General features: G+C 33.9%; 1 protein-coding gene across 1 annotated transcript in view; it reads left to right on the top strand.

Moving 5' to 3' along the window:
- The window catches only part of LOC136319195 (protein eyes shut homolog), a 287411-nt gene extending 262217 nt beyond the window's left edge, over positions 1–25194 (top strand). The window contains exons 9-10 of the mRNA XM_066252573.1: positions 12027–12193; positions 24915–25194. Coding sequence (XP_066108670.1) covers positions 12027–12193; positions 24915–25194 — 447 coding nt within the window. The remainder of the gene's footprint in view (positions 1–12026; positions 12194–24914) is intronic.
- Positions 25195–27035: the final 1841 nt, after the last annotated feature.

Here is a 27035-nt window from a genome sequence, read left to right as displayed (position 1 = left end):
AAACACTATGTTAGACACACAGAGCAGAGACTCTTCTTGTGAGAATTTACTCCTTTTTGTTTTTATACATCTGTCAAATGAACAAACTTGTTCATGTCAAACTTTCCCAGAGTGTCCACTGCAATTTCAGTTTTTCCTTTGAGAAATTATGGCCATTAGAGAGATATATGTACATCACTTACAACATGAAGAAAGGAATGCCTATGAGACTGAGAGGACCCTATAAAAACTTATGTCAGTGTTTGTGTAATGTCATGTCTTGTGTAAAACCAAAGACCAGTCAGTCTCAGCACAGGGCCTGGCAAAAGAGTGTACAAGATTTTGAAAAGGTAACTTAAGAAAAATTCTGTCCAAGACAGGCAGACTGATGTGACCATTTGAACTCACTGTTTATTTATGTCAGCTGGATGATGAATTTATAAGACCTATGCCTGTCCTATCCCAGAACAGAACATGCCCTCTTTTAGGATTACCTGAGGAAATGAAGTTGACAGAGATTTTCTGCCTCTCCAGACCAAACTGGATCATATAATCAATTCCAAAAATATTTTTTTTTCTTAAGAGACAAACTAAACTTGCCATTTGAGAATATATAAAAAGAAATTGGACTTCAGACCTGATACTCTATTTAAGTCACTGTGACAGCTGAAGAGAGGAATATCCAGGGGTCTCAGAGCAAAGCACTGTTTCCAGTCCAAGCTCCTCAGGTTTGACCCTGAGGGCATCTTACTTGGATCTTTACAGAACTATTTGTTCACAGTTGACCCTCCAAAAGACTACAAGACAATTTTATTGATAATAAAAACAAAAGTCTCAGATTTATTTGAAAAGGAAAAACAACATCTGAATAGAATCTTACTAGTGTCCAAAAAAAGAGAAATTATAGAAAGAAATGGATGCACTTCAAAGCCTTGGTTGCTGGAGGTGGGGGTTACTGGTAAGAAGCAGTATGAATTTATAAACAAAGCTTTGTACTGGTGGGCTGCAAATGATGATAATCTTAAAGGGAGTTTGATGAATAAGTTATTAGTCTTGGAAATTAACTTAAATATTTTAGATAGTAAGTTATTTTTGCTGTTTCTCAGTATTTAAATTTTTAAAAATTTATTTATTGATTTTGAGAGATATGAATTTACCATTCCACTTATTATGCATCCACTGGCTGATTCTTGTATGTAACCCAGTGAGGATTCAATCCACACACTTGGCATATTGAGACAGTGCTCTAACCAAATGAACTACCTGTGTACATACTACACACAAAAATTAGAGGATGTTTTTTATAATAAACATGAAGCAATAAAATATCCGCTTTTTGTGAGTAGTGTATCTATCTATATATGACAGGAAGTTAGTTTCACTATCAAATAGTGAAATTTCAGAAGTATTCTTTCATTTCTTTTACTAAGCCAAAATCTTTTCACTGTCTAAAGCTTTTCTAAAAGAATGGGTTTATTGAGCTGTATGCCAACAAGTAAAAGGGCCAAGTTCTGAGGCATGCAGTCTGAAACCACAGCAGCAAGGATAATGGGGAAGACATTATGTTCACTGACCTGGAGTTGATGGCTCTTTCATATGTTATATTTTGGGGAAGAAAGATAAAAGTTGTTTTGAAAGAATTTACATTGGTTATAGATAAGGGAGTAGGAGAAGGTAAAGTGCGAGCAGTTTTACAGTTTAAAATAGGTTCCCAGTCCTAGGAAGTACACAGAAGAAATACTTTCTATTTTTGATTGGTTAGTGTAAGCAACTAGGATTTAACAAAAGATGAGGGGCTAGACTGGCTGGCCTAATTTAGTATGGAACTTATACGTAATCAGTTGTACATCTGGAAGCTACAGCCTCAGACAACCCAGGGAATACCTGAATCCCCGCCAACGATATTAACTCTCCTATACCTCACCCCTTGGGAAGGAGGACCAGCAGACTCTCCAGGGAACCACCAGTCCATTTCCTGCAGATTGAAGATTAATGGGGGGAGGAAGAATCAGTAAGGGGGAAATTCCTCTGCTGGGTGCATGGACAGTGTGAGCCAAGATGGTGACCATAGAGCAGAAGTAGCCAGCCTGGGAGAAGAATCAGATTGGATGAGAGCATGAAAGCCCACAGAGAGCCAGGAAAGAGATTGATTCGTTTGAAAAACAAGCTTAACAAGGGTCATTTAAAAAAAGAGAGAAAGTGAGAGGACTCAAATAAATAAAATTAGAAATGAAAGAGAAGTAACAACTGAAACAAAAGTAATACAAATGATTAAAGTAAAATATTACAAACATCTATATGCCAAAAAATTGGACAATCTGAACAAAATGGATAAATTCCTGGAAACATATAACTATCCAAACTGAATTAGGAAGAATTAGCAAATACTAATAGAAAGAGTTTGACTGGTGAAATTGAAGCAGGAATCAAAAACCTCTCAACAAACAAAAGTCCTGGACAGGATGAATTCTACCAAGCATTCAAAGAACTAACACCTGTCCTCAAACTACTCCTAAAATGTCAAAAGGAGGGAAGACTTCCAAGCTCATTTCACGAGACCAGCATTATCCTTATTTCAGAACTAGATAAAGACACTACAAAGAAAGAAAATTAGGGATAGATCAATATACCTAATAAACATTGATCCTAAAATTGTCAACGAAATATTAACAAACCAGATCCAGCAATACATTAAAAAGATCAAACACTATGATCAAGTGAGATTGATCCCCAGGGATATAATTATTCCATATTCACAAATTACTAAACGTGATGCATCACATAAATAAAATGAAGAATAAAAAAAACCCCACAAATGATTATATGAATAGATGGAGAAAAAGCATTTGTTAAAATCCAGAACTGATTTATGATCAAAACTATTAGCAAAATGGTAATAAAGGGACCATACCTCAACAAAATAAAGGCCATATATGACAAATAGTTTACGTCCATCAAAATCTGCTTTATATATTTAGGTGCTCCTATATTGGTTGCATAAATATTTATAATGGTTATATCCTCTTGTTGGATTGTTCCCTTAATAATTATGTAATGACCTTTTTTGTACCTTACTAAAGCCTTTGTTTTAATATTGTGACCACAGCCTTTATTTAAATTTCCATTTGCATGATTTTTTTTCCCATCCCTTTACTTTCAGTTAATGTGCATCTTTTGTTTTGAGGTTGGTCTTTTGTAGACAGCATATATATGGGTCTTGTTTTTTACCCATGCAACTAGCCTATATCTTTTGATTGGAGCATGTAATTTATTTACATTTAAGGTTATTACTGATATGTACTTATTTATATTTATTTTATTCATTAAACCTACAATCCTTTTCTCTTGATTTCTTTTTTCTTTTGCTCTTTTTATAGCAGGCACTTTAACATTTCTTGCAGTATTGGTTTATTTGTAATAAAATCTTTGAGCATTTTTTTTTTTTGTCTGGGAAACTATTTCTTTTTCAATTTTAAATGAAAGCTTTGCTGGATAGAGTAGTCTTGGTTGTAGGAAATGCATGAGTAAATGGTTGTAGAATCTGCATGAGGAAATGGTTGTAGAGGAAATATGCATGAGGAAATGGTTGTAGAATCTGAAGGATCTTCTTCTGATGCCAAGCAGTCATTAACCCCTCAGCAATTTAGCCAACCAAAATTGAATGACTTAGTAAGAGATTTGGGCCTATCAAAGAAAGCAGCTGAGTTATTAGCCTCCAGGCTTCAAGAAAAAAATGTACTTCATTGGTCAGCTAAAGTATCCCATTTTAGGAAGCGTGAACAAAATTTTGTGGACTTTTTTCCAAAGACAAACACTTTGTTTATGTCATGATTTCAGTAGTCTTCTCAGCCAGCTAGGTGTTACCACCTATAGTCCAACAGAATGGTGGCTAATTCTTGACAGCTCTAAACAGAGTCTGAAATGTGTGCTCCTACACAACGGTAATGTTTATGCAGCAGTTCCAATTGGTTATTCAACTCATCTGTGAGAAGATTTTAATGACATAAAGGTTGTCCTCAACTTTCTGAAGTATGAGGAGCATAACTGGATTATTTGTGTGGATTGTAAAATGGTAAATTTCCTGCTAGGATAACAGACAAGTTGCATGAAGTATCCTTGCTTTCTGTGTTTGTGGGACAGCCAAGGTCAGGAGAAACACTGGACATAGAAGGAGTGGCCAAAACGTGAAGCTCTGGAAGTAGGGATGCAAAATACTGTGAATGAACCTCTAGTTAATTGAGACAGGATCACTTTTCCCCCACTTCACATCCAACTTGGCTTAATGAAGCAGTTTGTTCAGGCTTTGAATAAAGAAAGTGAATGCTTTCAACATATTATTTCTGCTTTTCCTGCTTTGTCTTCCAAGAAGATAAAAGCAGGTGTATTCTATGGACCTCAAATTCAAACCCTCATATGTGAAGAAGAATTTGCCAGGAAAATGAATAAGGAAGAGAAAGTAGCATGGCAGTTTTTTGTGGCAGTTACAAAGAACTTCCTTAGCAACAAAAAAGCAGAAAATTATAAACTTCTGGTTCAAAGGATGCTGCTGGCTTTCCATGACATTGGATATAACATGAGCATTAAGATTCACTTCCTGAACTGTCACCTTGATAAGTTTTTCAAAAATCTTGGAGCTGTTAGTGATGAGCAGACTACTGCTGGAACAACAAATGAGATTGTCCTAAACAACTACACAAATGCAAGAGCTACAAATGCAAATTTTGGCCTTATAGAATTTAAATAAGTTTTATGCAAATTTTATTATTAAAATAAGTGTTTTAATGTATTCTATTTTGAAATTTTAGACAAATTTTGATGCTATCATATCTTTTAGAGTATTAATGTATATACTGCATTATATAAATTATTATATTTTCACAAAGATGATGCCCAAGAAGACATTCTACTTCATTATGTTAAACTAAATGTTGAAAATTTTACAATAAGATGAAAAACTAAAATCTTGAATTGCAAAAGAACTGTAGCTTACAGAGAAAAACTAATGGTAGATTTGCAATCAGAACACTTGAATTAGGTAAGAACAAGTTTTTTCATGGATGCAAAAAAAATTTTGTTCTCTAGTGTTATTCATTGTTGTTTTAACATCCTTGAGCATCCTAATAACCATTATTTTTTTTTTAATAAATTTTTATTAATGGTAATGGGATGACATTAATAAATCAGGGTACATATATTCAAAGAAAACATGTCTAGGTTATTTTGTCATCAAATTATGTTGCAAACCCCTCGCCCAAAGTCAGATTGTCCTCCGTCACCCTCCATCTAGTTCTCTGTGCCCCTCCCCCTCCCCCTAACTCTCTCCCTCCCTCCCTCCCATGTCCTCCCTCCCCCCCCACCCTTGGTAACCACCACACTCTTGTCCATGTCTCTTAGTCTCATTTTTATGTTCCACCAATGTATGGAATCATGTAGTTCTTGTTTTTTTCTGATTTGCTTATTTCACTCCTTATAATGTTATCAAGATCCCACCATTTTGCTGTAAATGATCTGATGTCATCATTTCTTATGGCTGAGTAGTATTCCATAGTGTATATGTGCCACATCTTCTTTATCCAGTCTTCTATTGAAGGGCTTTTTGGTTGTTTCCATGTCTTGGCCACTGTGAACAGTGCTGCAATGAACATGGGGCTACATGTGTCTTCACGTATCAATGTTTCTGAGGTTTTGGGGTATATACCCAGTAGAGGGATTGCTGGGTCATAAGGTAGTTCTATTTGCAGTTTTTTGAGGAACCACCATACTTTCCTCCATAATGGTTGTACTACTTTACAGTCCCACCAACAGTGAATGAGGGTTCCTTTTTCTCCACAGCCTCTCCAACATTTGCTATTACCCGTCTTGTTGATAATAGCTAATCTAACAGGAGTGAGGTGGTATCTCATTGTAGTTTTGATTTGCATTTCTCTAATAACTAATGAAGCTGAGCATCTTTTCATATATCTGTTGGCCATTTGTATCTCTTCCTGGGAGAAGTGTCTGTTCATGTCCTCTTCCCATTTTTTTATTGGATTGTTTGTTTGTTTGTTGTTGAGTTTTATGAGTTCTTTGTAAATTTTGGATATTAGGCCCTTATCTGAGCTGTCGTTTGAAAATATCAGTTCCCATATAGTTGGCTGTCTGTTTATTTTGATATCAGTTTCTCTTGCTGAGCAAAAACTTTTAATTCTGATGTAGTCCCATTCATTTATCTTTGCCTTCACTTCTCTTGCCATTGGAGTCAAGTTCATAAAATGTTCTTTAAAACCCAGGTCCATGATTTTAGTACCTATGTCTTCTTCTATGTACTTTATTGTTTCAGGTCTTATATTTAGGTCTTTGATCCATTTTGAATTAATTTTAGTACACGGGGACAGGCTGTAGTCGAGTTTCATTCTTTTGCATGTGGCTTTCCAGTTTTCCCAACACCATTTGTTGAAGAGGCTTTCTTTTCTCCATTGTGTGTTGTTGGCCCCTTTATCAAAGATTATTTGACCATATATATGTGGTTTTATTTCTGGGCTTTCTATTCTGTTCCATTGGTCTGAGTGTCTATTTTTTTGCCAATACCATGCTGTTTTGATTATCGTGGCCCTATAATATAGTTTAAAGTCAGGTATTGTAATGCCCCCAGCTTCATTCTTTTTCCTTAGGATTGTTTTGGCTATTCGGGGTTTTTTATAGTTCCATATAAATCTGATGATTTTTTGTTCCATTTCTTTAAAAAATCTCATAGGGATTTTGATGGGAATTGCATTAAATTTGTATATTGCTTTGGGTAATATGGCCATTTTGATTATATTTATTCTTCCTATCCAAGAACAAGGAATATTTTTCCATCTCATTGTATCTTTTTCGATTTCCCTTAACAATGCTTTGTAATTTTCATTATATAGGTCCTTTACGTTCTTTGTTATGTTTATTCCTAGGTATTTTATTTTTTTTGTTGCAATCGTGAAGGGGATTATTTTTTTGAGTTCGTTTTCTAATATTTCATTGTTGGCATATAGAAAGGCTGTGGACTTTTGTATGTTAATTTTGTATCCTGCGACCTTACTGTATTGGTTTATTGTTTCTAATAATCTTTTTGTGGAGTCCTTCGGGTTTTCGATGTATAGGATCATATCATCAGCAAAAAGTGATAGCTTTACTTCTTCTTTTCCGATATAGATGCCTTTTATTTCTTTGTCTTGTCTGATTGCTCTGGCCAGAACTTCTAGCACCACGTTGAATAAGAGTGGAGAGAGTGGACAACCCTGTCTTGTTCCTGATTTAAGGTAGAAAGTCCTCAGTTTTATGCCGTTTAATAGGATGTTGGCTGATGGTTTATCATATATGGCCTTTATCATGTTGAGATATTTTCCTTCTATACCCATTTTGTTGAGAGTCTTAAACATAAAATTGTGTTGTATTTTATCAAAAGCCTTTTCTGTATCTATTGATAAGATCATGTGGTTTTTGTTCTTTGTTTTGTTGATATGGTGTATTACGTTAACCGTTTTGCGTATGTTGAACCATCCTTGAGATTCTGGGATGAATCCCACTTGATCATGATGTATTATTTTTTTAATATGTTGTTGTATTCGGTTTGCCAGTATTTTGTTTAGTATTTTAGCATCTGTATTCATTAGAGATATTGGTCTGTAGTTTTCTTTCTTTGTGCCATCCTTGCCAGGTTTTGGTATGAGGTAATAACCATTATTTTAACTCTGCATTTGGTAGTTTGATTACTTCCATTTCATTTAGTTCTTTTTTAAGGGATTTGTTTTGTTGATTTATTTGTGTCATATTTTTTGTCTGTCCATGTTGTCTGTATATTTGGTAATTCTTCTCTGACTTTCGAATTTGTTGTGGCATTTTTATAAAGAAGATGTGCTCAGTAATATTGACTTGTAGCCCACCTGAGTTTCTTGTTCTGGGACTGCCTCTTGAGCAAGCGTCCCCAAACTGTTTTTCCACAGGGGGCCATTTCACTGTCCCTCAGACTGTTGGAGGGCCAGACTATAAAAAAAAAACTATGAACACATCCCTAAGCACACTGCACATATCGTATTTTAAAGTAAAAAAAAAAAAAAAAAAAACAGAAACAAATACAATATTTAAAATAAAGAACAAGTAAATTTAAATCAACAAACTGACCAATATTTCAATGGGAACTATGGGCCTGCTTCTGGCTGAGATGGTCAATGTCCAGTTCAATATTTGTCACTGCTAGCCATAACAAGTGATATGACATGCTTCTGGAGTCGTGACATGGGCATCCCACGTCACCGGAAGTAGTACTGTACGTGACTGATGCCGCACTTTGCGGTGCCACTCACGTACCATGCTCCTCTCACTGACCACCAATGAAAGAGGTGCCCCTTCCAGAAGTGCAGTGGGGGTCTGAGAAATGGCCTTAGTGGTCCGCGAGCTGTAGTTTAGGGACCCCTGCTCTTGAGGGTAATATTTACCTGCCTGTTATATGTGAGTATTGAATGCAGTTGATTCTCTCTTGGGCTGGGTTATCCCTTTAGGTGGGCTGGCTCTAGGAGTCAACTTTGATCATGTGTATTGGATGCTATGCAGTGTCTGTGTTGTTGGGTGTAATTATTCTCCACAGTATCTGATGCCTGCTGAACTCCTCCTTTGGGCATACTGCTTGTGTAGGTAGCTACATCTGGAATTGGTGTGGTTTGCCACACACTATAGGTTTTGTTGGTCTGGATCCTCTTGGCTTGGCATCAACAGTTGTTTGCAACATGCTGTGGGCTACCAGTCTGGAGCTACACCTCTGTTTGCTGTTTGTGTCTGTGTTTTCTGTGCCTGGGTAGTGTGGAAGGGGTCAGTCTGTATATAAGGATCAGCTTCCTTCTGCTTAGAGATGACAGCAGCTCTGTAAAAGCTCCAAGCTCCATAAGATTTGTCTCCACGTTTTGACTGCTCCACCTCCTCTTGCAGCTGTCTGCTCTTCACACAACATCTTCTGTAAAAAAACAAACAACAAAAAACAAACTGTAGTGTTGTCTCCAACTAGACTCACTCCACCAACCTCTCTGCAGGTTGTAAGCTCGGTGTGTTAGGGCAGCTGAGGTTGGAAATACAACATTAATGGGAACCCTTCAGACACTGCTGGATACTCCAGTTCTATTTGTCCTAGTGAGGTGAGCCGTAGGTTTAAATTGAGTGGGGCTGACAGTTTCCTCTAGATGTTTTACCAGGTTGGCAGCCCCTGGTCTCAGGGAGGAAGACCGAGAGAGTCCTCCCCTGGGGCTGTTTACCCCCCAGAAAGTGTCTAAGTCCCTCAATTGAACCCAATAGTAAGCTCCAGGGAACCCATATCTTGAATATCCATACTGCAAGCCTCTCTTTCTTCCTCCTGTGAAACCTAGCCCAGTGGGTCATGGGATCTAGGCTGGCCATCTGCTGTTTAAGCAAAAGATGATGTTTAAGGAGGTGCTGCAGTTATTTCGGTAAGCTACTTGGTTTTTCTGGGTCTCTCCCATGTATACAGGAGGTATACATGTTATTTAACCTCAGTTTGTTTTTCTCTTGTTTTAATCTGTCTTTTATTCCATGGATACTCAGCCTAGAACCCAAAAAGGCACAGAGAAAATTATTTTTTCTCCCCCATAACCTATGCGAGTAACAGGCTGCACCATGTAAGTTTGTATAATGGCACTCTACAAGGTTCACACAACTAGGAAATTGCCTAAAGATCCATTTCTCAGAACGTATTTCTGCCATTAAGGGACACATGACTACTTTTATTTAGCTAATAAGGAAGATATTCTCAGCGTTTCCTTTGCTATGACTAAACTTTAGATAAGTTTCTCTTTGACTATAGACCCCTAACTTCCTTTTTCTTAAAGAATTTACTTTAGAAAATTTACAGTTATAAATTCTTTATCTGCCTTTTTGAAATATATACAAATCTTTTCTGAGTCATGCCAGTTTTAGGACTGAGGGAATATTTTGCTGAAGGACTTGAGAACCAGCTCTCTGAAATGTCAGTATTAAAGGCAATAGCACCGCTTGTCTCCTATTCCCTGTGCCAGTTGGAGCCAAACTTCAGTGAGTACCAATTAGTAGCTACAGAGGGTCTGTTTTCAAAGGACAAACAGACCCTCTGTAGCTCAGGTGTTAGTCAATGTACTTTACACATCTCATTGATCAGTCCACCCCTAATTTTTTCCAGTATATTTCCAGTAGTTCACGACAGCATTTAAAAACCCTCTGGTCTTTGTTTCAGTAGAGTTGAGTTTCATCTCTCTCCTCTATTGCAGTGATCTTGAATGGTCTTTCTTGATATTTTAACTTTGTCTGACACAGTTTTTGCTATAATATTTTTCTAAGAATTGAGGCTTCTATATAAAATACTGTACCATGGTTAATATGTAGATTTTTGCTTGTTTGTTTTTAAGTGAGAGAGGCAAAAATAGACAAACAAGCTCAGATCAGGATCCATCCAGCAACCCCCATCTGGGACTGATGCTGGAATCAACTGAGCAATCCTCAGTGCCTGGGGCTGATGCTTGAACCAATTGAGCCACCTGCTGTAGGAGGGGAAGAGAAGCAGATGATTGCTCTTCCTGTGTGCCCTGACCGAGGATCGAACCCCGGGACATTCACATACCAGGCAAACGTGCTGTCCACTGAACTAACCAGACAGGGCCCAATTTGTAGTTTGATGTAGGTAGAGAATGTACATATTGGATTTTATTAAATATAGTGTATTTTAATAATCGGAAAATTTTGAAAAATTTTGTTATATAGTTAATTTCCTAACTTTGTTATTTTACTGAGGTAGCATAAAAGAATATTCTTGTTTTTATAAAACTGATGAAGTATGCACAATCACAATTTTTATAAAAAATATAATAACATGCATTTATACATACTTAAATATATATATTGGGAGAGAAAATAATAAAGTATCACAAAATGCAGATATTTGTTGGTTCCTAAATAAGTTCTTACTTAACTTTGTAAACCTATTATAACATGCTTCTTAAGTTAAAAAAAAATACAATAAATACACTCTGTCTGTAGGAAATAATCACATGCTCAAATATTGAAGGATAAAGAATTTTCTGAAGTACAAGCCCATAGACATATAGGGACAGATATAGAAATGGACTTAAATTCTTAATTTACTTGAGCACCAAATAGAAAAATCAAAAAAATAGATTCTCAGTTGACTCACCCAACAGAGGTTAACTAGATTTCTATAAATCATTGATCTATCACCCAAAGATTAGATCACATAACCAAATTTTTAACTATCATTTTAACTGATAGAAAATGAATTATTGAATATAAATAAATTGAAACCAAAAAGGAAACATGAAAATATCAATTAAAAAAACAACAAAAGAGTTATCAAAGTTCTATACATATTTTGAATTTACTTCTGAGAGATAGGAAAATCTATGCCTGGTCTTAAGTTTTCCACAAGAGGTACATTTCTCTAGTGACAAAGTTTACTTAATTCTGTGGGTTAAATTCATTGGGCACATTTATGGAAGAGCTACATGATAGTTAAATTAATAATTTATTTTAAAAAGGGTAAATTTATGTTTTTAAGTTTTAAATAGTTTATTTTAAAATTAATGTGTTAACTTTTTCCTTTTACTAATTTTTATACAGGGATGCAGTAAAATGTTACCCTTGGTTTACATGTGAATGTTACTCAAGAAGTAAAAAATATTTAGTTATACAGAATCCAGTTTTTCCATGGATCTGGGTCTGAATATATGTTACACCATATCAGTTAACATCTAAGCAATATCTATAAAAATGTGGCTAAAATAACATTTTAAAGTATTTTTAAAAACAATTGTATAATGGATATATTTTAGCTTTTTATAATTTACATATTTCCTTCATAATTTGATTGTGAACTGAATTTGCTGACCATGATTTTGACAGAAATCAAAACTGAATTTTTTTACCTTTGCTAAAGAAACACAAAAATGTAATGCATAATAAAAAGCATGAAATGTAAGCTTTGAAATAATTATGATATTATAGTGTGTGACAGACATTGAAAATATTCTTATTTTTTATAGATGTGTGCAAATGAGTGCAGTTGTTTGACTGAAGAATATAATAAGGAATATTTTTATCTATGCATTCTCAGAAGGCCTGGAAAAATATACCTAGAAAATATAATTGACTATCAAAAGAGTGGGTGTCAACTTGAAGCTACTTATGAAGATGAATTTAATATATCCAGGTATTTATGCATTATTTTAGCAAAAAAAATCTCCTATTTATTAAAAAGTTAATTCTATTGAGAAGCCACAATTGAACTATTTTATAATATTTAACAATCATCATTTTGTTTGATATACTTCTCACAAAAATTAGGAGATATTTCAAAGTAAATATGAAGCTATAAAATATCCCCTAATTTTTGTGAGAAGTAGATATCAAGCATATATATAGATAGTTGTAAAGTATATATTATCTATAATAGCATAAGTAAAAAAATTTAGAAGAATAGAGACTTATGTAAGAATATTTTTTTTAATTTTGTTTTTATTTTTTAAATTGAATTTTACTAAGTGACATTGGTCAACAAAATTATATAGGTTTCTGGCATACTGCTCCACAACACATCATCTGTACATTGCTCTGTGTTCACCAAACCATGTCATGTCTTTCTTCATCACTATTCAGTGCCCCTCACCCTTCCTCTGCTTCTGTCAACTACATTCTCATTTGTGATCACCATACTATTGTCTGCGTCTATATGGCCAGTAGCTGCTGCCATCATAGCCATTCACATGCAGGTTTTCACTGGATTCGGGCAGATGGTAAAGAAAGAGTGGAGCCAAAGAATGGTGGACCATTCTTTAATTAAAGTCTCATGCTGGCAAATGAGTAAACACACAGGGAAAACACTTCCCTTTCACTCATTCAGGAGCTCCCAAAGCCATTGACACATTCTCTGGTTCCAGAACCAGAAGAATGGTTCTCTAGTTTTTCCCAAATCAAAGTTTATCCTAGAATCAAAAGCCTCACCAGTCTCAGCAGGGCTCCCAAGGCCTCTCACCTCTGGTTCCCCATCTGCATACCTTCTCTTTCCCTGCCAATATGGCTTCTCTTTCATCACTCTGCATTTTCTCTGCTCTCACTTTGCAAGCATGGCTTCTTTCTGCCACATCTCCTTCTGCTCAGACCACAGATACCTGGATCTATCCAGCCCCAATGCAAAGTATAAGCGAGCAAACATAAAAATTATATTTTACAAACTTATTTGACCGACAGTGTCTATGAGGTCTTTTTTTCTTACTTGCTAATCCCTTCCCCTTTTTCACCCAGCCTCCTCCTTTTCTCCATATGACAGCTGTTGGTTTGTTCTCTGTACCTATGAGTCTGTTTCTATTTTGTTTATTTATTTTGTTCATTCGATTTCACATAAAAGTAAAATCATGTGGTTCTTGTCCTCAATTGGCTTATTTTAGTTTAATAATTTCTAGGTTCATTCATGCTGTCACAAAAGGTAAGATTTTTTTATTTTTTACTGTATACCACTATATAAATACCACAGCAATTTTATCTACTCATACTGATTGACACTTGGGATGCTTCCAAATTTTGGCTATTGTAAATAATGTAAGTAATGCACCTCCTTGTTCACTGCAGAAGTAAATTTTCTACATCACACTAGACCTTAAGTTAATATCTCTGGTCAATTAAATCTGTGGTAGATTTTTATGTATATGGTAAGCCTCAGACAGCTATTAAGAAAATAAATAATACAATAAAAATAGCATTACAGGTATTAAAATTTTACCCTAGAAGATATTCACTTAATATAAAATAAAGCATTTTCAGAAGAATAGAGGCATGAAAAAAAACATAAGACATAAGGATACAGCCACAGAAGCCTGACCAGGTGGTGGCACAGTGGATAGAGCATCGGACTGAGGCACAGAGGACCCAGGTTCGAAACCCTGAGGTTGCCAGCTTGAGCATAGGCTCATCTGCCTTGAGTGCAGGGTTGCTGTTGAGCATGGGATCATAGACATGACCCCATGGTCACTGACTTGAGCTCAGAGGTCACTGGCTTGAGCAAGGGGTCATTGCTCTGCTGTAGCTGCCCTCTCAAGTCAAGGCACATATGAGAAAGCAATCAATGAACAACTAAGGAGATGCAACGAACAAGTGATGCTTCTCATCTTTCTCCCCTCATGCCTGTCTGTTCCTATCTGTCTCTCTCTGTCTCTGTCACAAAAAAATATAAAGCAACCCCAGAAATCTGGAATATCTATATTAATATCAACTAGGATAGACTTTAAAAGAAACAGATGGTTATTATAGAAAATAAACTTCAGTTTATAATGAGAAAAGAGCCAATAGGTCAGAAGATGTGGCCATTTTAAATGTACATGCCATACAACAGAGACCCAAAATACACAAAAAAGAAACTTTAAGAATTGGAAGGAAAAATAGCTCATTCAACAATAATAGGTGCAAACCCCAATACTCCAATTCCAGTAATGGATATAGCACTTGGCAGAAGATTAATAAGTATATAGAAGATTTGAACAACACTATAAATTAACTTGAACTTGAAGATAGCTATAGAACATTTTAATCAACAACCACACAATAACATACTCCTGAAATGCACATGGAACATTTTCCATTATATTCCATATGCTTAAAATCTTCTATATAATAAAAGTGTGTTTCCTGACTACAACAAAATTATATTAAAAATTAAAAACAGTAAAGCAATTTGGTAAATTTACAAATATGTAGAAATTAAATAACATATTTCACATAACTCAATGGATTAGAAAAAACAGAAAGGAAATTAGAAAATCATTTGAGATTAAGTAACATGAGGGTATAACATCCCAAAACTCATGGGATATAGATGATACAATGTTTAGAATAACAATTATAGTTATAAATGTCTATGTTAAAAAATAAGGAATATCTCAATCAATATTCGTTCACTTTCCAACTCAACACTATGGAATAGATTGAGAGTCTTAACATAATGCTAGTCAAAGGGAAGTAATCCTAAACTATAGAGTGAAATTAATTACAGCATAAACAATAAAGGATGTTGACAAAACCCCAAGTCTGTCTTTTGAAAAATTTAACAAAATAAACATACCTTACCTATACTAAGAAAAAATGGAAAGAAGAATCAAATTACAAAAATTAGGAATGAGATAGGACATTATTGCTGGAATTATAGAAAGAAAAATTATTAGTGAAAACAAGATATAAGTATTTGGGTAACTACGATGAAGTGTGGACATTCTTAGAAAAATACAAATAAGTTAAAACAGAGTCAAGAAAAAATACAAAATCTGAATAGATCTATTACAACTGAACATACTAAATTAATATTTAACAAGCAAATAAATATTTACACTAAGAAATGTCTAGGTGTAAATGGCATTACCAGCAAATACTAGAAAACATTTAAAACAGAATTAATAGAAATTAGTCACAATCTCTTCCAAAAATAAATGAAGAGGAGATATTTCTCAGTCCATTCCTTGAGGCCAGTATTACAATAATAATGATGCCAAAGACAGTGCAAGAAAACTACAGGCCAATATATCTTATTAGTCTGAACAGAAAAACTCTCAACACAATTATAGCACAACAATTCCAGAATATTATAAATATTACAGCCCTGGCTGGATAGCTTGTTTGGTAGAGCATCAAGCCAAAGTGCAGAAGTTGCTGGTTCAATTCCAGGTCCTGGCACATGCAGGAACAGATCGATACTCCTGTCTCTCTGTTTCTCTTTCTATCTCTCCCTCTTTCCCTCTCTCCCTCCTTTCTCTAAAATCAATAAAATAAAGATTAAAAAAAATAAAAAGAATTACATACTATGGCCATCTAGGATTATCCCAGTAATGTAAGGTTTGTTTACCATCCTAAAATCAGTAAAGGTAATATACAATATCAAGGGAATAGAGGGAAAAACATGGTAATTTAAATAGATGCAGGGGATATAAGGCATTTGACAAAATGAACCACCCTTACATGATAACAACAATCAGAAAATTAATAATACTGTGGAATTTCCTCAACCTGAAAAAAAATATTTAACTTTTAAAAAATGAAAAGATGAACTAACATTGCATTTAATGATAAAAGAACAGAAAAGCAAATGAGTACAATGATCTAACACTTTATATCCACTAGTATCAATAATATAATAAAAGGAAAGGTGAATAAGAATTGGCATTGGTGACAATTTATAGAAATCGGAATCCTCTTACATTTCTGATGTTAAATAAATTGCGCATGCAGGTGTTTTGGAAAGGAGTCTGCCTGTTCCTCAAAAAATTAATTAGAGTTTTTATAAGTCCCAGCAATTTTTTTTACTAATATATATTCAGGAAAAATAAAAATATATGTTCACACAAAAACTTCTATATTAATGTTTATAGTTTTACTCTTAGTGGTGAAAATATTAAACAATCCAAATATTTATCAACTGATGATGAATAAGTAGGTAAAATTTATTATATCCACACCATGGAATATTATTCAGCTATAACAAAGAACTAATTACGAATACATGCCACAGCATGGAAGAACTATGAGAAGGTAGTTACAAATGATACATATAGTAAAACTCAATAAATACACGTTTAATTAACATTGATTTTCAGGATTTTTTGTTTACTAAAATAATTTTTGTTCTGTGATCAGTGGTTTTGTTCCTGACTTTGTGTTTTTTTCTTTATTCATGGTAATTTTCTTTGATTTTTTTCAGAAATTCTTGAGCTTTTGCAGTTAAAAATTACCAATTCATTTATGACTTCTTGAAAGAGTCTTATAATTAATGTAAAACAGATCCTAGTAAAGTTTGCCAATACAAATAATTCATATAAAATTAAAGGTTTCTCTATATCTGTCACAATATCTGGAAATTATTATGCATCACCTGTTATAGCAGCAAAATATATGCAAAATCTTAGAATTAACTTGCAAAAGTTTTCAATAAAAAGAACTTTACTACACCATTAACTTCAATTAAAAAGAGAAAAATAATAGGTGCTCTAAATACATTAAAATATAATTTATGAATTTACATAATATGTCTTAATCTAGCCAAGATACCAATTTTTTTCCTATTAATTCACACATTGAATGCTATACTAAAAATATATACCAAAAACAGACCAAAATAATTCTTAAAATTGTATTAAGGTAATATTTTATAAACAGATAACTCATTCTTGTAAAGGAAGGGTAATCAGATGAGAGTTCATATACCATCTTGAGTGACAGCTACAAAAGTCATATGGTTCCATTGTAAGAACAGTTGACTAACAGAGAGTTTTGAGGACAATCCCTGCATATGAGGATCTTGATATATGGGAAATTTGCCCATAACTTAATAAGAATATGCATGATTCTTTAGTAATTGATATTGGGGAAATGGCTCATTTGAGGCCATAAATGAAACTAGGTTTCAGTATTACACTTCAAGTAGAAGCAGACCCTAAATGTGTTCTGAGACTTAAAAATAAAAAGCAGAATTACAGTGTAACTAGAAGAAACGAGAAAAAGTCTCTGTGGTTTTGGGATGGAGAAGTTATAGGCTAAACCAAGAAGATGTAACATAAAGTAAAACAATGATAGTGCTATAATATTAAATTTAGCAGTTTCTTTTGAATGAAAAATATGAACAACCATTAAAATAATATTAACAGAAAGTTGATAACTAATTTAGAAACATTTTTTCTGTTAAAATATACTTTCTATGAATGCAGCTTAAATTACATAAAATAAATGAAGTATTTTACAAAGGTTTGAGTATAACTACATTTTTGCTTTAAAATGTTTCTGAAAAATTTGAATAGCCTTTAATGCAAGGTGTTGAGGGGGATTCCTCCCATCATCTTCTAACTCAGGATAGGACAGTATTTTGTAATTATGGGATTGTAATTTATCAACACTAGACTGTGAAGTTGTTGTGGGTTTAACCCATTTATGAAGCTTTCGATTTATGCTCAAGTTAACAATCCCTACTTGCTACCAGAATTATCATAACAAAGTGAAATGCTTTCATTCACATATTTATCAAACATTTATTAAGTACTTCCTAATTGGAATCATTGTGGAAATGAGATCTGATTCCTTGTAATGTGCCATCCATATGAAAATTAATATTTTCCTCAGAATGTATCTCGTGGTTATTTCATTCTTCTTATAAAGCAAATGTCTTTTAAAATTGCTAAAATAACCATTGTTTTTACTTTCTAAGCATACAAGTAGTTTGTGTTATAGCAATGAATTTTATGGCTTTCTTTCTAGAAACTTTAAATGAAACCCATTTCTTTTATTGTCTATTTTAGGAGTTTTACATTTTCCATGTAATACTAAATATAACCAAAACACTATTTTTCATTTATAAGCAAGAGTTCTATTTCAAAGTGTTAAATCTGAAGGTCCATGATAAAATCAGGTATCGTTTCAAAACCTATTTCTGTAGAGGCAGGAGGCTTGTATAAATATAGCTTTATGTGAATTTGCTACAGATAAAATATATTTTGATCAGAGTTTTCTTAAATTATTTCTGAACCAAGAAATCTAATGATTATTAACTTCTAAGAGTATTGTAATTTTTGACATATAAGTGACTTTTATGAAGAAGTTGAATTTCTTGTTTTGTTTATATTTTGAAATTTGATATACCATGCAAAATTTTTTGCTTCCCAGGCAAAAGTTTTTGTGTTACATTTTACTTTGAGACAAAAGATAAAAAGAAGGAAACTTGACTGCTTGTGTATGATGTATGTATTTTTGTTCTTGGATAGTCTTGATACTGCCTCGCTACATTTTTTTTCTGTTACAGTTACCTGTACTGATACGTTATTTTTTTCTCTTCATTTTACCATAGAAAAATGCTCTTTAAATTGTACAGCAAAAACAGTATAGAGATCATTAATCCATTTAAGCAATTCTAAAGTGTCTCTCTACATGCCAAAAATTAAGTATAATCAATCTCATTAAAAGTAGTTTTATGTAATTAATTTCAAATATAGTATGGGCTGAAACTTACAGAATTATATCTCATTTATCTCTTTTAGAGGGGGTGAAAACCAATACATGTATTATGCATATAAATTAAAAGTTTAACTATACTATAGCTTTAGGCTCCTTGATGTTTTATGCTTTAAATTCATATATCAAACAAAAATTTTATGCATGTTATATAATTTTGTGTTTCTGGGCCAGATTTTCATTTTACTTGATAATATCTAAATAGCTTTTTATAGGTCTAACCTTTTTGTATTGCTTTTCAAATTATCTTCTAAGACTTGAAATGTCATGAAGCTGTTTATTCAGAACCTTTAAGATGACCTTTCTCTGGAGCATAGCTCAATTTTGAAATAAATTTGATGATTATATAGTCAAACAATATTAATGGAGCATCTACTGTGTATAAGGCAGATGGATTATAATCTTAAGATTTAGGAAAAAAGAGTACTATATTTAATTTCTTCTATCCCTAGAAAATGTTTCCATTAAATATCTAAATGAAAAAAAAAACATTCAATTTCAATATTTAAAAGTGAGACCATATTTTCAACTTAGACTTTCACCTAATATATTTCTGTTTTGTCTTTTCAATTATAATTCAGTTATGATGAAAAATGCTTGACACACAAATATAGAATTGAGCAGAGTGGTGAGTGATTTAGTAAGCTGGAGAAATTTACTTTAAATCAATGGTTTTCAAAGAATTATCTTGCATTTTGGAGACAATTTGAAAATTTCTAGTTTAATTCTAATCCATAGAACTGACTGAAACAAATGGCAGTTAGCAGGGGTGGTTGATAATGGATATCATAAATCCTTCCAAGCATAGAATAGTTCCATGATAAAAAAAGGGGGTTACAAGGTTTGTACCATTCTGAAAATTTCAACATATGTTAATATGAATTTAAAACCTTTTTATAATATCTGAGCCAAGAATTTTATTTTACACAATGACAGAAAATACAAAAATGTAATAATCATCGAATTAACCAGGAATGAAACTTCCATGTTAAGAAAATACTATGTTTTATTTGGAAATTAATTAGAATTTGTTAACCATATTATAAAATCATATGATCTTACTTGAATTTCTAATAACTACTATCATCAGTCTCCATTAAACCTGCAATAGCCATGGTGATATTGGGTATGGGAAGTAAAGGACTAACTATATCAATATATCTTCTAGTTCAGTCATTTCTACAAAAGATGTATTTTTACATATAAATATACTCAGTAACAAATTAGTTTTTTATATCTTTTTATATTAAAGTTATAAAAATATTATGATTTATTAAAATATTAGGTATATAGATAGGTTATACCTATAAATTCTATTACATTAACTAAAGAAGATGCCATAAATAACAAATATATTATAAATAAGAAATATTGATTTAATGTGCTGTAGAATATCTATTTTAGAGAGATGCTAAGGAATCAAATAAGCAATCTGTTTTTTTCAGGCATGGGGTAATGAGCAAAATTTTTGTCCACTCTGGGCCTTCTACCCAGGTATTGATTGATCCGACTCTATTTCCAAGTAATTAGTAGACTTAAGAATTTATATAAATAATGAGTTTCTTAAATTTATTACTGCCAAATGCAGAGTCCTAGCTCTACTAAAAATATTCTTCTGCCAAATCTTCCTCGTAATAAAGGGCACTACGACCCCACACTGCTAAAACCTAAAAGGGAAACGTCATTCTAAATTGTTTTCTTTTTCTACCTCTTATAATTAATCTATTAGTAAATACCATACTTTTTTTTTCATAATGTATCCTAAAATGATCACTCTTTGCCATCTGTAAGGTTCCTGCTCTCTTATCATAATTGTATAATTCTGGGTCACTGCAGTAGTTTTGGTTCACTTAGCTTTCATTGAATTAAGAAGAATTAAATTATAGGCCCTCATATTCTCAGGCAGCTTATCTTGTCCTTTTAGGGAAGCTTTTTTTTTAATCTTTTTATATGTATAGAATAACATTATGACTAAATTGGTATGGTTGAAGCACACAACTACATAACTATTTATTAATATATATTGTATGTAGGATGCTTTGTAATTTACCATCCCAACTCAAATGCTTTGAAAGTGAATGAGCACTATTAATAATGAATCTACAACATAGGATTCAACAGGGCATGCTATGGGTAGACTTATATGCCATGTGACAGTTATTTAAACTCTAACTAGATTTTTGTTTGTTTGTTTGATTGGTTGATTGTTTCGGAGGCGGGGCAGGGCAAGTGAGAAGTCTTTGAAGGGAAGTGACTGTGCTCTGTAGTTTTATTTCAGGTAAACATGGACACTGTCCTACCTGCTTAGTAAGGAATCAATTTTATTCTGTTCTGTGAAATTGGCATAGTACTAATAATTTTACAGATGGGAAAACTAGAGCACAGAGAAACTTATTTATCAAATAAGTTAGAGTAGAAGTAGAACCAAGGTTCCCACTCCAAAGCCAGAGCTTTGAATATATGAAAGCATCAACTATGCTGCCTGCCATCAACAATCTCAATGACTCTTGGCAAATTACATTAAATGGCTAAGTTTTGCACAAGTCCAAGAGAAAAGGTTTGAACTAATTGACCTTTCACATTCTAGCTGGCTTCAAACACCTACTATCATATAAATTTATGAGTGAAATGAATTAGGTTCAGTGGATTCATTTTTATTAATAATAACAAGCAAAGAGATTTGACATTGCTCTTCTCAAGTCTTGGACATGTTTATATAATTATCTTAAGTGCCCTTTGAGTAGTTGGCAATGGATACTTGAAAATCACTTTACTTTAGACAAAGATTATCACTATGATTTAGGTTTTTTGTCACCTTATGCTTTCTTTTTATGCTTTATCGGGGTGTAAATGCAATATAAAAAGAATAAACGTGGCTATATTATATAATATACAATAATATTAAAATGACTTGCAATCTGCATTACCTAATGTGCACAGAACATAGAGAATACCCAAGAATATTTGCTCAGTGTATTTAATAAATAACTGAGGTGCTGAAAAGTTGTGTGTGTATAAAATGAAGAAAACACAGGTTAAAAAGCAATGCCTCTATAACCCCAGAAATATACTTTTCCTTTGTTGATAACCAATCTAGTGATCACCATGAAATCTGCAACTATTTCAAATATGTTTACATGAAATAGACTATCTTTCATAAGTATTGTGAAATAGAGAAAAGTGCATCAAAACCTACTAGAGAATAATGGCTAAATTAAAATTATAGCATTTAATTTTGTGTTTTCTATTAAAGCAAAGTCTTATCATTTTCAAACTCATTGAAATTGATACTTAAAAATTTAGAGGCCCTGGCCGGTTGGCTCAGCGGTAGAGCGTCGGCCTAGCGTGTGGAGGACCGGGTTCGATTCCCGGCGAGGGCACACAGGAGAAGCGCCCATTTGCTTCTCCACCCCTCCTCCGCGCCTTCCTCTCTGTCTCTCTCTTCCCCTCCTGCAGCCAAGGCTCCATTGGAGCAAAGATGGCCCGGGCGCTAAGGATGGCTCTGTGGCCTCTGCCTCAGGCGCTGGAGTGGCTCTGGTCGCAACATGGCGATGCCCAGGATGGGCAGAGCATCACCCCCTGGTGGGCAGAGCATCGCCCCATGGTGGGCGTGCCGGGTGGATCCCGGTGGGGCGCATGCGGGAGTCTGTCTGACTGTCTCTCCCTATTTCCAGCTTCAGAAAAATGCAAAAAAAAAAAAAAGAAAAGAAAAAAAAATTTAGAAAATGAATCAATGGATTGCATTCATGTACATAAGGATAGAGATATTTATGATATATTTACAGTAATATAGCTTTTAAAAATATTATCCAAAAAATATTTGGTATTGATCTTCATTTATATCTTAGATGAATAATTGCATTGAGTGAAAAATTGAGTTTGAATAATGTTATCCATAACAGTATGCACACACACAATATATTATAATGCTTTTCCTGCTTTATCATCTCCTCAAGTCAGATTAGGTTAATTTCCTCTTAAGAATTCCCAAAATATTTGTATTTAATTCAGTTTCAGAGATTATTACATTCTACTACTTCTCACCTACCTCTTCCCTTCCCCCACCTCTGCAGATTCAGTGTTTTGTTTTGAATTTATTCAATCATTATTAATTGAACACATTTTCTTGGGTCCTCTCTCTAGGCTAGGCACTAGCATTTAGTTGCATAAATGCAAATTGATATGGATTCAACATAAACAAACCAACCATGTTCCTACCTTCTGATGACTTAAATCATAGGCTACTGAAGAACCGAGATACTCAAGCTTTTGAAATAAGACCTATTATTATGTTAGGGTAAGAAAAGGGTGTGCCTTTTGAGGTAAAGTCAGAGGTTTATTTACTCAATATCAATTCATTTAGGTCAATGCCAGTCACATTGAAAATGCAAATATTTATTTATGGAATAAATATAGAAATGAATGAATAAATGCTACCAATAGAACCTATTGTTAATTAAAAACATTTTTTCTTAGGCATGAGACTAGGTATTTCAAACTTGTTTTGTGAAGGTCTCAGTCTATCGATAGTGATGTTACTGAGTAGGGATGCCTGGGCACTCGCCTATCAGCTAATTTCTGGGGCACTCAGCTAGGCCCATCTTACTAGTAGGGTTTCCACACTGACATTTCCCCCACCTGATCCCCTGTTGCCTCGGAACTGGCCCACGTGGTTCTTCTTGTGACTGTAAGACAAACCTCAGCAACAACAATCAGGAAACTTTTAAAAAGACAAATTTTATTATCACAAATCCTGGAGAATAATGGCATGCCTGGGACACATGGCAAGGTCCCATCTTTGGTAAAGAGATAGAGAGCAGACCTGGGGTTCAGCCTTTGTTGGGGTTTGGGGTCGGGGGGGGTTGGAGTGGCTAGGGTTTCATGGGTCCATTCTTTCTGTGAATTTAAAAGATTTGAGCAGAAATGTAGTAAGTGCCTGAGGAGAAAGTAGGGTCACACAAAAGGTCAGTTACTGTATTTCCCCATGTATAAGACAACCCTTAATTTTGGGGCCCAAAATTGGAAAAAACATATATATTACATAGTTATTGAACTCAAGTTTTATTCATCATAAAATCCATACAACTCCTCATCACTGTCAAAACTCTCAGCCATTAGTTTGTCCTCATCTGTGTCTGATGATGAATCACTGTCTTCAACAATATACATAAAAACAAGCGCAAAAACGCGGGAAATGCAAGTAAAAAAAAAAAAACCCAAAAAACTACAACCACTGTATAAGACGCTTCCAGTTTTTAGACCCCAAATTTTTCGAAAAAAGGTGCGTCTTATACATGGGGAAATACGGTATCTAGGCTAACTACTACTTTCTAAAAAGGGGAACTTCATGGGTTATCTCCCTGGTTCTTTATCTAGTTAAATAGCTGGCAGTGTGTTCATTAAAAGTAAATGCCATTGAAGTGGATGCCTTGGTGGATCTAAGCTGAATGTCAGGCACTTCTATTACACAAATAAATAAATAAATAACCTAACTGTCAGGTACTTGCTAAAAAACTTAACTGCATATTTTTTACAAATATTCTGAAACACACATCACACTCTCACCCCCCCCCCATACACACAAACACAGACACATCCTGTCATTTACCCTCTGCAGGGTTAATGATACTTCTAGGTTACATAGCAATTAAGTGGCACCCCTGTATTAGAATCTAAGTATGTCTCTAGCAACAATGTTTTTCATTCATTATTTTGCACAAGAAGCAAAATAAAATTTCACCAAGTATGTACACTTTCTACAGTAATAATTTTAAAAAGCACACCACAGTCATCTTTATTATATTTCTTATCCTGTGTACTTGAGTAAATATGCGATAAATTTTTTTAGTATGTTAACTTATAGGACTAATTGGGTTTTTCATTTTTGCATGTTTCAGATGCAGCTGTTTCCTTGGTTACGTTGACAGACTCTATATTCTCACTGATTGCTTAGGAAACCAGAGTACTTCATTGCATGGCCTCTGCTGGGTCCATTTGCACAGCTGTATCTGTAGCTATCCGCAAATATATGAAAGTAACATCTGTGAAATAGAAGCTGAAGGTTGTAAATTTATGCCCTGCAGAAATGGAGCAACTAGTATTTTAAGTGGCTGGTTCTTCTGCACACGTGTCATCAGATTTACAGGCAAGTATTTCCTGAGAAATCAAATTCTCTAGTGGAAATGTTAATACATTTATTTAACATATCTCAAATGGTTTGTATTGTATCCTGCTTTCTCATTTGGCAGAGTAAAAATATCTTCACTTGGAATAATAGAATTGCTTCTTTGGGCAATTACATTGCTGACTACACAGCCTTGGCTCATGCAAATGAGGCTAATAAGGGCAGGATCTACCATTGAGAACATGATGTATATGTCAGAGGTCTGAAGAGAAAAGCGGCTGCCTTAACCTCCCGATAATTTTGCTTAAACAGCTTTAGTACTGCCCTTCAACCTCCGCTTTGGCTACCTAAGCATATTGATAGCCTTCTTTCTGGTGGCAGGGGAGGGGGAATAACACTTGGTTTCAGTTTTTTTCTAGGTCAGTTTTATGCCCCAGAATTAATAAGATGTTAAAAAGTAAAAATAAAATTGCAAACATACTATATATATATATATCCTTCATAGAGTCATAAATGAGATTCACAGTGTTTAGTTTTAAAGCAGTTTTTGATATAAAAATATAAGAAATTAACCATTTAAATTTATGTTATTGGCAATTTTATGCTTCATCTGACATTGATGTGATTGTTTATAATAATTTTAAAACTTCTTTATTATAATTGCCTTATAAAAAGCAGTACAGAGGCCATACAGGAAGAAGATAGTATTGCCACTTTTAAATTATACATAACTTTCAGTAAAATAATTTTTAAAATTTTGATATTTTATTTTATTGAACACACTTAACTCTAAAAGTTATTTGGATTTTCCTCTTAAAATAAAAATGATTTTTTTCCATTTGATATTTAAAGTAATATACTGAAGATTGTGCAGGCAATTTAAAGAGATAAGTTTCAAAATGAAAATGGTGATATCTTTGGAATAAACATATGGCTATCCATATTAGGTTTTTAAAGATGAAAATATATTTCAGTGCATAAATTCTGGTAAGCTTGCTAAAAAGTTGGTACCATTATTTCACATTTCAGATTTTAAACATGTTTTTAGTAAGAATAAAATAGCATAAAGTTTGCTAGAATCATTGAAATCTAGGTATCTGCCTTATTGAACACACACACACCTGTGTTTTAACATAGTATCCCCTCCAAATTTTAGTGCAAATATAACATTAAGCATTAGTTATACATAAAATAAAATAAATTAAGTTGAACTTTTTTTTTTTTAATAAATTTTTATTAATGGTAATGGGATGACATTAATAAATCAGGGTACATATATTCAAAGAAAACATGTCTAGGTTATATTGTCATCAAATTATTTTGCAAACCCCTCGCCCAAAGTCAGATTGTCCTCCGCCACCCTCTATCTAGTTCTCTGTGCCCCTCCCCCTCCCCCTAACTCTCTCCCTCCCTCCCTCCCTCCCTCCCATGTCCTCCCTCCCCCCCCACCCTTGGTAACCACCACACTCTTGTCCATGTCTCTTAGTCTCATTTTTATGTTCCACCAATGTATGGAATCATGTAGTTCTTGTTTTTTTCTGATTTACTTATTCCACTCCTTATAATGTTATCAAGATCCCACCATTTTGCTGTAAATGATCCGATGTCATCATTTCTTATGGCTGAGTAGTATTCCATAGTGTATATGTGCCACATCTTCTTTATCCAGTCTTCTATTGAAGGGCTTTTTGGTTGTTTCCATGTCTTGGCCACTGTGAACAGTGCTGCAATGAACATGGGGCTACATGTGTCTTCACGTATCAATGTTTCTGAGGTTTTGGGGTATATACCCAGTAGAGGGATTGCTGGGTCATAAGGTAGTTCTATTTGCAGTTTTTTGAGGAACCACCATACTTTCCTCCATAATGGTTGTACTACTTTATAGTCCCACCAA

The sequence above is a fragment of the Saccopteryx bilineata genome, chromosome 1 (assembly GCF_036850765.1).
Source record: "Saccopteryx bilineata isolate mSacBil1 chromosome 1, mSacBil1_pri_phased_curated, whole genome shotgun sequence".
NCBI classification, from domain to species: domain Eukaryota; kingdom Metazoa; phylum Chordata; class Mammalia; order Chiroptera; family Emballonuridae; genus Saccopteryx; species Saccopteryx bilineata.
Note: the sequence above shows the minus strand (reverse complement) of the source record. Positions and strands in the feature narration are given on the sequence as shown.